Genomic DNA, 15,420 nt, shown 5'->3' with positions numbered 1-15,420 from the left:
GTGCAAAGATGTATTGTTCATTTAATACTGAGCCTTTAATTGTCAATTATAAAGGAAAAACAGTCCTCACTTTAGATTAGGTCACAAAACTGGATGAAGTTGAGTTAATTAAGCATTTACTAACATACAAATTAACTATTAATAAATGACTGCAACATAATATATAAATGTTGATTTCAATGGTTTATTAATCATTTATTAACTCATTCTGAAAGATCTTAAAAATTCCCAAATACTCTTAAATACAAAAGATTTGCAAATAATGTGATACTTAATTTAGTCATGAAAAACTAATAACAAAGTATGAAAGAACAATTATTAAGCACATTTTAAATGTGCTTATCAGTCAAGAATAGAGCATCTGTATCTGCAGTTATAAACTGCTTACTAACATCTATTAATGTAGAATTAATGCTTAACAAATAATGAATTCATGATTTGCTAATGCTTAATAGATAATAGTAATTACCCAAACTTTTAGTTTTATTCTGTAAACTACTGTTCACAATTCTTTCTAATTCAAATATAAAATATTATAATTTAGAATTATTTTTTTTGCTAATAAAAGGCCACATATTTCAAATATAATTTTTTTGACAACACAATAGTAATGTTTTAACTTCAGAACCCTTACTTTCACGCACATTGAAAACATTTGTTATTCTGACCATTTAATGATGTTACAATTTTAAATTTGGAAGAATTTTTTTCAGACTTAAATAAAACTAAGATTAACATTTCACTCAAACTCATACCTAATAAATTCAGCCAATCCAACTATTTTTTAATAATTACATCGAAATAACACAATAGGGTATATGCACAGCTAGTGTTTCTTTCCATACCAATACACTTCCGGTGAACGGTTAATGTGACTTCAATTTTATACAGTTCCTATAGCAGCATTGATGTTATAATGTAATTAAAATACAATCAGTTAAATAGACTTCAGCATTCATTTAATTGTTTAAGCGTTAAATAAGATGACAAGCCATTTACATGCATCAGGATCAGCAGGCGAGCGCAGAAACACCATTAAAAATACTGGAGTAAAATAAATGTTCATATTTTTAAAAACATGACGCGGGAAAATGAATTTAATGCAGTGCTTCTTGTATATTGCTTTATATCGCATATTAATCAGGCATTGAAGATTGATTTTTAAAGAAAACAGATCTTAAACGTGCCAATTCTGTAACTGCATACAGTTCACCAGAAGCGATTGACCCAGGTTGCTGCAAAATTAAAAGTTCTTCTGCATATACCCTACACCACTTTATAACAAGTATCTGCTGAGACCAGAAGCCTCATGCATTCAAGTCACGACAGCTCACACCCTTAAAAATGGCAAAGAATTGTGTCTTCAGTAATTGCGTGTCTTCAGTAAGCTTTGCATGTTTTCAAAACACACTCACTTGGCATACGGCATCTGCAAGTGTTTATAAGCTCTTCCTCAGACCTCAGCCAAATGAGACGGAGCCCCCTCACTTCTCACTGATTGGTTTTATCAGTACGCTCCACATATTGACTGCAAAGCGCCTGTAATGGAAGGAAAGAGATGTTACTCCAGTTAAACAAACAGAGCATTTAAGGCAAGCTGGGAAGGGATATCTCACTTTTGCCAACATAAAAAAGAGACTGGGGGAAAAGCTGCTGATGAGACAGCGCTAATATTTGTCTCTACAATGTCGCCTGAAGAAAACATGAATATGACCAGTGTATTCTGTCTGACTTACTGGTACTTGTCAAAAAATTAATAGCCTGAAACGCCTCGGAGGTCTCTTTGCCTTCAACTACATCATGCGGTTGTTTCAGCTGTTTTGTTTGTTAAAGGTTTTATGATTCACGATCCGCCAAAGACAAAGCTGGATCTTCTTTCACTCTCCTCCACAATGACTGTCCGACGGCTTAAAGTGGGTAATGATTACATCTCACTTTACATTCTCAGGCTTAAATAAAAAGCTACAAGCTTCATTTAAAAGAGTTTAGTGGGTTTATTTTCAAATCTCTACATCGTCTGTACTGATCATTGATTATGGAAAAGTAATGGAGGCTGGATTAACTAGTCTCTTTCCATTATCCGCGTTCATTCCAGAAGGCTTCTCTAAAGAGACTATGAATCTCACGCGCTCTTTCTTCATTTTATATTCAATGGCATTCACCAACGGATATCAACATCACAGGGGTGTAAAATGAAATAAGACCACATATCAAAAGATGAAAGGCCCAACACACTCATCATCCCACATTTCAAAGGCTAAGAAATCAGAGCTTGTCGATTTCTCTTTTTGCACATTTAAGAGCTTTGTGTCCTTAACACTTGTTTGTCTGCTCTCCAGCTGTGTTAAAAACCCAGAGGAATTGAATTACTTGACCAGCACATAATGCCTTCGAGCACCATGCTGTCTAACAAAATCATTTTAACATTCATCCTTGCACTTGAGCTGGTTAAATCTGCATATTTCAATGTCGGATTGAACATTTTGATTGTTAGTGTTGATGTTCTTTATGATTTTATGCTTGCTTGTCATGTGGTTGCTAATATACATTTCTGATGCCGTATACAACTAATAATCATTCTCTTCATGTGAAGGAGTCCTACCCTAAAATGTTAAAAAGGCATCTGTAGAGCTTTCACAATAAAGAGCCAAATCAAATGGCGAGAAAGTACTATTTTATACAGGACTAAAATATTATTAGGACTCATTGTCGACAATGGACCACAAAACAGTATTGTGGATAAGAATGTTTTGGAATCCAAATTTCTCAATTTCATGGATCAAATGTTTTTATTTTTTTATGCCAAAGTCATTAGAATATTAAGCAAATATAATGTTCCATAAAGATATTTTTCACATTTCCAACTGTAAAAATTCAAAGTTGAGTTTTTGTTTAGTGAACTTTGTTTGGTACATCGGTATTTATTCGACTTATGACTGGTTTTGAGGTCCAGAGTCACATTTTTAAAATTGTATTAAAATATTTATTCATTATATATATATTTACAATTAATTTGAAACAAATTTGCACTTGGTTAACCTATTTTTTATTTATTTCATTTTATTACACAACACATTTGATTAATATCTGCATCTCTGTAGGTTTGCAGATCCTCACATGAAAACCTGAAACATGCTAAAACATACAAAACAGCAAAGTACAAAGACAATATCTTTGTGTGCATTTACACTAAGAAAGCAATTTGACAGAGGACAATGTTGGGGTTTTACACCAAGTTTACACATGCATTAAGTGTTGTCCACTTATGATTGGATTAAAAATACATCTCAAAGCCAGATTTAAACAAGGCCATAGTTGTCCATTGTGAAAATGGATAGGGCTGTCACACATACGACTGAGTTTGGTTATAGAAATTGGTTTTATCTCTTGTAAATAACTGAATTGTGTAAAAAGCAACAATAGTAATGATTCAAAACAACCATGTTGTTTTTTGTCTGTGTGAATGCAGCCATAATTATGATGTAGACCAAAGAGTTTAATAAAATGTTAAAATAAATATATAAATAAAATATTAATAAAATAATAATAAAATAATAAATAAAAAGCTATTCCCATGAAATTATATATAACCGACTGCGATATTAATCAGGTCTGTTGTAGGCATTTCTATCCATCAAGCAGTTAAAGATTACCATATTATTAACCTGTAATAATAGTAGACTCATCAAGAAATATATAGTGATTTAGTACCTTATTTTTGGAAAGTTGTACTTTTACTTTACTGCATTCCAAAAACACAATATTGCATTTTTTACTCCACTACATTTTCTAATTTCTAATTTCTACATTTGCCAATACAATTTTCTTGCAAAATAAATATTTATCAAAAGGTATTGAAATATTTAAGTACACTATAAATCAAGTACATTTGTACTTTAATTCAAATAAAACTGGCAAAGATGACATTTTGATGATATTTTTATTGGAGTAATACATGATTAATGTATCTGTTCACTTACTCAAGTGAATGATTTGTGTATTTGTTCTGCACTGGAAAATACATGGGCATCATCAGAATTAAAGAGGAAATAATCATTCCATATGATGTTTAAGTGAATAAAACAGCCTTAACAGCTGCCTTGATAGAGTTCAACAACTGATTTTGTTGTCATAAAGCACCATTTTTGGGAGGGATGGGGGTGTCGTTTGTGTTGTTTTATCATGTACACAATTATTTTAAGTATAAAAGATTGTTATTAACAATGCGCAGGGAAGTTTAATCATTTTCTTTAACAATAGTAATCTTGTCTAGAGTGCCAAAAAGTATAAAAGAAACAGCCCTGTGTCATTGTCCTGCTGTGCAAGAGCCATTAGTTTTTAATATCACGGCTGTATTAAAAGCTGATGTTTGGTTCTCCAAAGTGAAGTAATTCCCACTATGTGAAAAGGATTGTGATGGTGACTTGAAAGGCCTTTTGTTCAAACAGCTCTCCGTCTCCATCTTTCTACATGATGACCAACTCTGTCGCAGAAAACAACAGTGATTTTCAATACAGATGGACATTCCGCTAGTATTTGACAGCAAATTGAATGTCTAGTGTGTGAATTACAGGCTCCCAGCTGAAAGCCTCACGCATTAATTTGTTATTGTCATCTGAAATGCATCCGTCCTCACCAAAGAAAAAAAAATGCAAAACTGCTTTGAGATTCACACGAGACCGGCCTACAAAGTCTAGTTTCCTGTTACTAAGAGTCTCAATTAATTTGAAGCGCATAATAATCACTTCTGTTGAAACACCTCCTGTACTCTATTTCACAGAGCAACAGTGCATAGTAGTTCAAATGAGATGTATTCAACCTCCAAAATACACTTCTTATGTGAAATGGCAAAATCAAAACCTGTGTTTGCCACTGATTATAAGATGCAAGCCAACTTTAATTAGAAAGCCTGAAGCCACTCAGAGTCATACCAATCCACAATTACATAAATATAATTTCAATTATGAAAAACCCCTTTCTTTGCATTTAATTACATACTATTTTACATAATAATTTAAATACAGCACATTTTCTTTGAACTGCGACTATTTATTGCCATAGAGAGTTTGTATAGTATTTTTAAAGTATCTATTAATCTTACATTTATTCAATATTTTTCACAATACTGAAGTTCTATCTTTCCCAGTGATGGGTTGCGACTGTAAGGGCATCCGCTACGTAAAAACATGCTGGATAAGTTGGCAGTTCATTCTGCTGTGGCGAGCCCAGATTAATTAAGGGACTAAGCCAAAAAACTAAATTAATGAATGAAGTTCTATACACTCTCAGAAATAAAGCTACGCGAGCTGTCACTGGGGTGGTACCTTTTCAAATGGTACACAATTGTACTTAAAAGGTCTGTCTAGGTACCTCAAAAGTATATATTAGTACCTAAAATTTTACAAGGAACACTTTTGTACTTTTTAGGTACTTACATGTACTCTTGAAGTATTATTATGGACCTTTTAGGTTTAAATTTGAACCTTTTGAAAAGATACCACCCCAGTGACAGCTTGCGTACCTTTATTTCTGAGAGTGTACTACACATTATTTTTCTCAGAATTGAGTGCTATACATTGAGAACGAAACGTAAGGTGTTAATTTGCAATTTTGAGTCAAATTATATTTGAAATTTATATAAACAGCTGGAGAAATAACAACTGTAAACTCAAATCTGCACAAAAGTAAATCAGAATTGTGCAATAAAAAACTGTCAAATTACTTTTGCTGTTTAATTTAAAAAGATCATACAACAACATACAGTTGACGGCAAAATTATCAGCCCCCATATGCAGTTTTTATTCTTTTTCAAATATTTCCCAAATGTCAATAATGGAGAGACAATTTTTTCATTCATTCATTTATTCACTCATTCTCTTGTTGGCTTAGTTACCTTTGTTACCCAGCACATGTTTTACGCAGCGGAAGTCCTTCCAGCTGCAACTCATCTTTGGGAAACATCGATACACACTTATTCACAATCATATGCGGACAATTTAGCCAATCCAATTCACCTGTACCGCATGTCTTTGGACTGTGGGGGAAATCGGAGCACCCGGAGAAAACCCATGCAAACGCACAGAGAACATGCAAACTCCACACAGAAACGACAACTGACCCAACCGAGGCTCGAACCATCAACCTTCTTGCTTTGAGGTGACAGCACTACCTACTGCGCCACCTGACACTTTTTTATTAACATATATTTAAACACAATAATTTCTGAGAACTCATTTATTTTGTCTCCGCCATGATGAAAAAAAAAATAATTCTATATATTTTTTTCAAACTAAAAGAAAAACCCACCTCGAATGTTATCACTCGATTGAATGGGCGTTATCAGTTATATTAGCTGATAGATATGGGCCAGTTGGTGCCTTCTGTGTCTGCTGGTAGGCTAAGAAGGCTGTTATCATCCATCCAAATAGTTTTTAGATAACCTCTGATAATGCCCATTGAATTGAGTGATAACATTCGAATCGTCTGAAGAAAAAAATTTATAATATTTAAAATATAAAAAAAGTAAAAGAAAAACACAGAAGGGGTAATAATTGTCTTCAACGTATGTCCTAAGTACTGTAATATACTCCAACACCAAATATATCAATGATGTATTGACCAAATAATTCTGCCCAAATCAAATACAGCAGATTTGAATGCAGATCATTGTCGTCTGAAAGCTACTATACACTGTCAATGCAGCTACAGCATTTTTACCTTTGTTTCTGTTCTTATTACCTTTTCCATTCTCAAATAAGCCATCTGATAGGCATCAGTGATTTAATCATCCTTTGTTGCCTTGAACAAATGGCTCAGAGGGTGAAAAAACGCATCTGTTTGAGCATTGCCCCTGTCTTGTCCTTAATTAAACTGTAAAACATGGCTGACCTCTACAAAAGACTTCCATCCATCAAGAGAAGCAAAATAATGCAACAATGGCCAAAATGTATAAAACACCACTAATAAGAGAACTTTGGAAATCCCAAGCTTTAAATTTTTGAAAAAACTTCAGTAAATGCTATTAATTAGTTAATGTTAATTGCTGTTAATGTTTATTCCTGATGCACATATAGTAATGGCTCTAGCAGGATTTCAAAAATATAAACCAATGTTGTAATTATGACACTATAATTATAATTAGTTTGGTGCTCAAAAATGTCAACATTGTGTAGCATGAATACAGTTGTTGTGGCTGTTTAAAATCATTATATTGCAATGTACACTCACCGGTCACTTTATTAGGTACACCTGTTCAACTGCTCGTTAACACAAATTTCTAACATGCAAACAACTCAATGCATTTAGGCATGTAGACATGGTCAACATGATCTGCTGCAAAAAATAGAATAGGTGGTCACAATTTATTTTGATGGTCCGTTTGTTGAATTTAAGTAACATTGCATCTACATGCCAAATAATTCTCATTAGATTATATTATTAGGTAGACTGCTAGGTTGGGGTTATGGTTAGTGTAAGTTAACATGTACTTAGAAAGTTTCTTATAGCCAGTTAAATGTATGTTTAGCAGCAGTATCAACAGATATTAAGCAGACAGTCTTCTAATACTCAAGTGGACCAATTAAGATAAAGTGTTACCAAATGGGCCCATTAGTACCAATTAAGCATTGTGTCAACACAACAGCGTACCCAAGTAATGTTGCTGACCATGTCTATTCCTTTTATGACCACAATGCACCCATCTTTTAATGGCTACCTGCAGCAAGAAAAACGAGCCATGTCATAGAGCGTGAACCATCTCAGACTTGATTCTTGAACATGACAATGAGTTCAGTGTACTCAAATGGCCTCCACAGTCACCAGACCTCAATCTAATAAAGCACCTTTGGGATGTGGTGGAAAGGGAGATTCGCATCTTGGATGTGCAGCTGACAAATCTGCAGCAACTGCATGATGCTATTATTTCAATATGGATCAAAACCTCTGAGAAATATTTCCAGTACCTTGTTGAATCTATGCCACAAAGGATTAAGGCACTTCTGAAGGCAAAAGAGGGAGCAACCCGATACTAGTAGGGTGTACCTAATAAAGTGGCCGGTAAGTGTATATGCTATTACTAGTTACTATTATTAGTTTCTATCTCACAATTCAGAATAGTGTTCACAATTAGATTATAAAACATAGTCAGCCAAACTAACTGAGTATGACTAATAAGTGAATTTTTTAAGTCTCAAATTTAAAAATGTTTCAGCTGATACTGAAAATCCGGCTAATTGATTTTTTCCCTGATGCTCATAATGGCTCTAGCAGAATATTAAAAAAAACTTGTAAACCAAACAAAATGAATCCCCAAGAATAATGTGTTTCTTTTGTTGCTATTATTCTTCACATGCAGGGGATTCTCCTGGAGCATAATTAATATAAAAATGGTTAATTACCCAAATGTTCAAAGCATTGTTCCTGAAGGCCACATCTGACTGGAGGTCATACAGTTGCTTAATATTTCAGTGCTGTGTGTGTGCAGTTAATCTGTGTGCAGTGTCATGAGTTTCTATCATACTGAGCGGCTTTCTGTCTTCAAGCTCACCCAAAGGGATGTTTGTGTTACTTGCTAAATGGTTTATTAATTGTACTGTCAGAACAACACATTAGAACATGCTTCTCAGTCTGAAATAAAACTGCATTATTGTTTTCTCTTGTTCATTTTGTGGTACATATAGATGTTTCTAATGTAGCATGACAGATTTATGCTAAATGATTTCTGAAATACATCTGCGCCATTAATAAATTACATGCTGGGTTAAAATATTGTAACTATAACCCAAATAGAACAGCATGATGATTTCTTTTTTACTTTAAGAGCCACCTTTATTTTACAGATTTTCATCTCTCAATTGTGACTGACTTTCTTGCAATTGAGAGTTTACATTTTAATAGGGACCTATTATGCAAAAATAATCTTTTTTAGGGTTAAACACTGAGGTAAATATAGTCAGCGTCTACTAGTTCAAATGAGTTAATTCTATTTTTTATGATCACACTTGGTATAAACAGTGTGATACACTGATTAAGATTCTCCATTTTACATGTCATCAGAGGGGGAAAGCCCCACCCCTTAATAACAACAGCTCACTCATTAGCATAAACTAGCTCACTCATTAGCATAAACTTATTTTACATCTTGTAAAAGGGAGCAGAATAGGTCCCCTTTAAGCGATAGGAGACGCAAAAATTTAAATGTACTCACTATTTATTCTCACTGAAGGGGTTTCAAACCTGTTGAAGTTTAATTTTTCACTCACACTTTATTTTGATAATCCTTTTGTTGAATTTAAGTTACATTGCATCTACATGCTAATTAATTCTCATTGGATAATAAGTAGACTGGTAGGTTAGGGTTAGGGTTGGGGTTAGTGTAAGTTGACATGTACTTACAAAGTTTCTTATAGTCAGTTAAATGTCTGTTGAAGAAGCAGTATCAACAGATGAAAGCAGTCTTCTAATACTCAAATGGACCATCAAAATAACGTGTTGCCCCTTTTCCTCTTGAAAATCAAATCAGTCATTTTGAAAAATGTTTCCAGAAACCATTGACACATCCATAAATACTATGAAACAAATACTATGGAAGTCAATTGTTACAAGTTTTTAAGCATTTAAAAAATGCTGTGTACAGTGGAAAACAGAAATTTAATCAGTCTTGTGACAAGTGAAGGCTGAGTAAATGATGACAGAATTGTCAGTTTTGGATGAATTATTATATTAGCAATTCTGACTTCTGATAAAAAAAGGTGTATATTAAAATATATAACCTCAGGATTGTGAGAAAATAAGTCAGAATTGCAAAAAAAAAAAACTATAAACAATGACAGGAAATAAAGATTAAATGACATTTAACCCACAATTCTTACTTTTTTCTTGCACATTCCTTGTTTATTCATTCATTCATTTTCTTGTTGGCTTAGTCCCTTTATTAATACAGGGTCGCCACGGCAGAATGAACCACCAACTTATCCAGCATGTTTTCCGCAGCAGATGCCCTTCCAGCCGCAACCCATCTCTGGGAAACATCCACACACACACTCATACACGACAATTTAGCCTACCCAATTCATCTGTACCGCATGTCTTTGGACTGCGGGGGAAACCGGAGCACCCGGAGCAACCCAGCAACCTTCTTGCTGTGAGGCGACAGCACTCCCTACTGTGCCACTGCGTCGCCAATTCCTTGTTTAAAGTTCTATAATATGATGCAATTGTACTAATAATTGTGAGATCTGAGAACTGCTAGGACAAAAGTCAGAAAACAATTTGAAAAGGGTAAACAAACAAACTTGAATTACAAAGTGCAAAAAACAAACAAACTGTAAATTAACTGATATTTGAATGACTTTAGAAGACGGAATATAAAACAAACTATAATACACTGACTTTTCTGTATGCTGACATCTGCGTGTTATGGGTTTATAATTTGTTGAAAAGTGGCAGGTTTAAGCTAGGGGTTAAAAATATTTATGAAAGTATAAACATATACAGTACAGTATTTTTATTTTTGCAAATGCATGACCAACTGAACATAATAAAGCACGGTGGCAATCGGTTGTTGAAAAGCAACACTGAAAGGTCCTAATCCAGCATTAAAATGTGACAAGCTGGGAGTTAAAACTCATGGTTGAGTGGACTTCCGTAATATAAAAAGATGCAGATGTGTCAAAACAAGTAGTTTTTATAAACCCCAGAAAAGCCAATGTACAGCTGAGCTATTTAAATGCATCTTTATTTTTGTGGTAAAGTGTTGAGCAGTTATAGCTTACCCAGTCTGATTCAATTCACCACATCTCAGCTCACAGAGCGACTGGTACCTGTTAGAAGGATAAATCATAATTAAGATCCAGATTTTGAGGCACTGTTAGTACAATACACAAAATGAAGAAGAGACGATGAGTGAGACTACAAGTCCAAACAAACGCACATCGCATGCACAGTTAAGAGATGGATTGAAAACAGTTTGACAAATCATATGTTACTATCAAAAAAGTAAACCAATTTGTGGGGCTGGACAAAAGCTGTCAGAGCAGAATATGATTTAGAGCAACCATCTTTTTTTTTTTTTATCAGCGTGTCTGGTTAAAAAGCTTAGTTTAGCTGGTCAGGTATTAAAGATCAGTTTTAGCTTCTTTTAAAAGATGGATTGTTAATTGTTTTTCTTATATGTGTTAATTTTGATTTCACTAGTTAACTTTATTAGCGGATTTAGAGGGCCGAGGCATTTATTTGGGGGTTAGTGAGAGAAGGTTTACTTTTTGAAGTATAAATAACTTAATTTATGATTGGCATTCGCAACATTAGAGTTATTATTAGGGTTACCTGCTTAATGTTTAGTCATCCTTTCGAAGTCTTAATACGCGTCAGCATTCAGCTCTATTAGTCACAAAAAAGAGTTGAGGTCTCTATGGGGCCGTGATATTTAAAAGCATTGGTATTACAACACAAATGCAGCCTTCTGATGTACACTAACATAAATAGCAGAAGAAAAGCAAAGATAAAGCAGTTTAACTGGATCCCATTCACTCGTGCGAGTGATGAAACATCAGCGTGAATATCAGTCATATTCACATTGTCTACAGTGGTTAACACCAAAGGCTGAAGGCACTTAGAACAGCTTATTGAATATGGGGACGTTCTTACCTCCTGAATCTCCATATCATTCTCAGAGTCACGTTAGCGCAGACAAGTCAGTCCGACTTATTGTTTAATAAGCTGAAGCTTAAAGAGTGTGTTAAAAAAGATTCAATTTATTGATCTAAACAGTTGATTTCCATTAACATGTTAAACATTTAAATGACTAGAGTCAATGAACAATTTAGAGCTAATGTTAAAAAATTAGTTAACAAAGTTTAAATCTATTAATGCAGCTTATCTATTATTACACAAAATGACTTGACAACGTCTCTACGGTTCCTTTTTGTGGCTTTTCATTGTTAAATAGATATATATAAAAAAACAAAAGATTCATTTCCAGATCAAACAGGCATTTAGTACTAGATACAAATACGTTTCTGGTCTAAGTTTACAAAAAACAAACAAAAAAAAAAGATCATATCTTTATTAACAAATTATGGCAACACAAGTTTAACAATTCTAATCACCTATTTAGAGAAGCTTGCACAAGGCGCTTTACATCCCTTTTTTATTACATTTTTTATGTACAAATACAAGCTACACACAAAGCAAAGCACTTGGATGTGGCTACATACATAGCCAATTGCTTTCAAACCCAATACTGATATCAAAATTAAATATACAAACTCAGTATTTACCATCATCAAATTAAGAAGTTTTAAGAAAGATGTTATATGTACAAAATGAGTCTCTGCACATTTCGCCTTAACAAAGGTTTCCCAGCGGCATAATGTGTAGCTAATTCCATGCTTTACATTTGGGGGACAAACAATGAAAAACTAAAAGAAGGAGCATTCAATGACAAAAGTAGTACACTGTCAAATCCTGGCCAGAATGTATTTTACAAAGTCAACAGTTTCAGAAAAGAAAAGAAGGGACATTTTTTTAGGGTGAGTTTAAAAACATGTTTAATCTATCACTTAAAAATCCCTTTTTTTTTTTAAAGATTATTTAGTAAATACGGTTGCCGTTGTATGAAGGTCACATGATCTGGAGCACCTTTAATATCTACCATAGGGGTGATCTCTGTATCCCCCTCGAGTAAGTCTTGATGCTGGAGCTTTGAGGTTTGGTCGAGATGAAATCCAGTCCTCTTCTGCTTAAAAAAGATGATGGGATTGAACAGAGAGAAAGAGAGAAACAAAAGAAAACTATTTCATAATCAGGGAAAACATCTGAATCATTTAAAAAGAAAAATGGAGTTTCATATGGAGATGTTACAAAGGAGCAATGCAATGACACTTTATCAGTAAATGGATATCCTGAAGCAATGTAATTCAATGTGACATTAGCTACTTTTAATGCTTTTTCATCCTTCTAAGCATTACAAAATGATAAACCGAGCAGAAGATGATCATCTTCCACATGCATTTCAATAATTCGTTTAGAGATCCATTCTCAAATCCCATCTAGTGCTTTGCATGTTCGCCTCGGTCCATTATCATAGATTTGAGAAATATACAATGTCACTTTGCCCTAATTATCAGTTACCAAAGGCAGAGCAGATGAGGCATGAACTCCTGGCTGAGCTCACAGTATGACCCTGCTGTCATTTAAATACAGTATGTGTTGGGAGCCGATGCTCCATTAGGTTCTCTGAGTGTGATCGCTGGGCCATTGAGGAAACAATCAGCCCGCCTTCAGGGCAAAGAACCTTAACCTTCATTGTTGCTAACTACTGTTTCACAGAGAAAGGAGGAAAAACCATTATACATCATGGCGAAATCCCTTATATTCCTGCATTCTGTGTAATGATCACTACCACACAAACAGCCCTCCCTTATTCACATTACATTTAATAGGCTTTTTCTCTTACATCCTCCTCACTGTGAAAAACTGTCTCTGACCTTGGCGATGTTTTACAGTGTGGAAGCCCATTTCAGCCTCTGAATACAAAACACATCAGGTAATTGGAAGATAAAGTTTAAAATTAGACAAAAAAACAACTGCAAGAAACATAAAACAAAAAGTCATATTACACCTAACAGTCATTGGAAGGGAGAAAACTGAACCTAGAAATAAAAATAATAATTTGATAAAATGTTAGAACAAATAAAGACGCAAGTCAACCCCATTTTGATTATGCTACCTCATTTTGGTAGCTGCTCAGAGAGCATGAAGAAAAAATTGTGAAAGGCACAAAATATATTAGTACGAATAATTAAAAAAAAAAAATCATCCTAGAGCACATTTGCAGTTTTTTTAGGCATTAGAATTAGGCATGGTAAATGTTAGTAAAAGAGTATGTTTTTTTAAAATTGGGAATGATATATAAAATTTTGAATAATGTGGTACCTAGTTATTTGGTGAACTATTTTCAAATGGTGAGGCACCAGCATATAGTACTAGGGCTTGGGATTTTAATATTTGTTTATTTAAATTTAGTTTAGTGTAGTGGGGAAAATATGTTTTATATACAAGTGCAATCATGTGGAACAAATAACCAAAACTGATCAAGGAAATAAAAGATTTAAGGACATTCCAAAAAGCGATCAAAAGATGGTTGTTTGATGAGGATAGTTAGTTTGCATCGTGGATGATGATTTTTTTTTTTATATGTTATTGTATAGACCATTTTGATGGACATAAACAATAACAATGGTACTAACATATTTCCTATTTCACGTTTTAATTTCTATATATATTCCAAAAATCTAAAAAGGTCTACATAATGTTATGATAGTTTTTTTAACATCGGGTTATGATTAAATTCCCTTTTTAACAGTTACTAAGTAGTTTGACAACAAGCAGGAAATGTTCACGAGCCAGTGACATCACCACATTGAAATGGTCTATTAAGAATAATGTTGTTTCTGTTTTAAACTAACCGGCAGCTAGCTCTCTGCAACTCTCACATGGTCACCCACTGAAAGTAAGCAGGGCTGCGCCCAGTCAGTACCTGGATGGGAGGCTACATAGGAAAGCTAGGTTGCTGCTGGAAGTGGTGTTGATGAGGCCAGGAGGGAGCACTTAATCTGTGGTCTGTGTGGGTCCTAACGCCCCAGTATATTGATGGGGACCCTATTCTGCTCGGTGAGCACCGTCTTTTATATGTGACGTTAAACCGAGGTCCTGACACTCTGTGGTTGTTAAAAATCCCAAAATGTCCTTTGAAAAATTTCGAAATTTGCCCACTGGTCTCTGACCATCATGGCCTCCTAACCATCCCCATACCATAATTTGCTTCATCACTCTGTTTGCTCTTCACCAATCAGCTGGTGTATTGTGTGCGGTTTGGCGCAATAATGCTGCCGTTGTGTCATCCATGGAAGCAGCGCACTGGAAGTGGATGAGGAGATTCCTCCTATTGTGTAAAGCACATTGAGTGTCTAGAAAAACTTTATATAAATGTAAGGAATTATTATTATTATTATTATTATTATTATTACTATCATTATTATTATTATAAAACGTAGAGGTATTGTTTGTTTTATGAGCTAACTTTATTTTGCAGCCATACTTTGTTTTGTAACAGCGAGAACCACAATGGAAACAAGCCCAGGACTTTTTGTGTTTTTATCCTCTATGGTTTTATTTCAAAATGTATGGGATACTTGTATTTTTGTACAGTTTGTCTAAAAACTGTCAAATAAATTCAATTCAATTTAGTCACATCTCCAAAATACAGTTAAAATGCAAAAAAAATAAATAAATAATAATAATAATAATAACAATAATAATAATAATAATAATAATAACAATAATAATAATAATAATAATAATAATAATAATAATAACAATAATAATAATAATAATAATAATAATAATAATGATAATAAT

The 15,420-nt window shown here is 33.9% G+C and overlaps 1 protein-coding gene across 3 annotated transcripts in view; it reads right to left on the bottom strand.

Moving 5' to 3' along the window:
* khdrbs2 (KH domain containing, RNA binding, signal transduction associated 2) overlaps positions 1-15,420 on the bottom strand; it is a 139,713-nt gene that overhangs the window by 15,397 nt on the left and 108,896 nt on the right. The window contains exons 9-11 of one of the 3 annotated variants that reach the window (XR_015505436.1): positions 12,640-12,736; positions 10,773-10,820; positions 1,416-1,539 (exon numbers count right to left, since the gene is read on the bottom strand). Coding sequence is in view for 1 of the 3 variants with exons in the window: in NM_001077290.1 (NP_001070758.1) it covers positions 12,642-12,736 (95 nt within the window). In the remaining 2 variants the exon portion in view is untranslated. 3 annotated transcript variants of the gene reach the window in all.

This window comes from Danio rerio, chromosome 13 (genome assembly GCF_052040795.2).
Source record: "Danio rerio strain M-AB ecotype USA chromosome 13, GRCz13ab, whole genome shotgun sequence".
Taxonomy (NCBI): domain Eukaryota; kingdom Metazoa; phylum Chordata; class Actinopteri; order Cypriniformes; family Danionidae; genus Danio; species Danio rerio.
The sequence above is the reverse complement of the archived record's forward strand: the minus strand, read 5'-3'. Positions and strand labels throughout refer to the sequence as shown.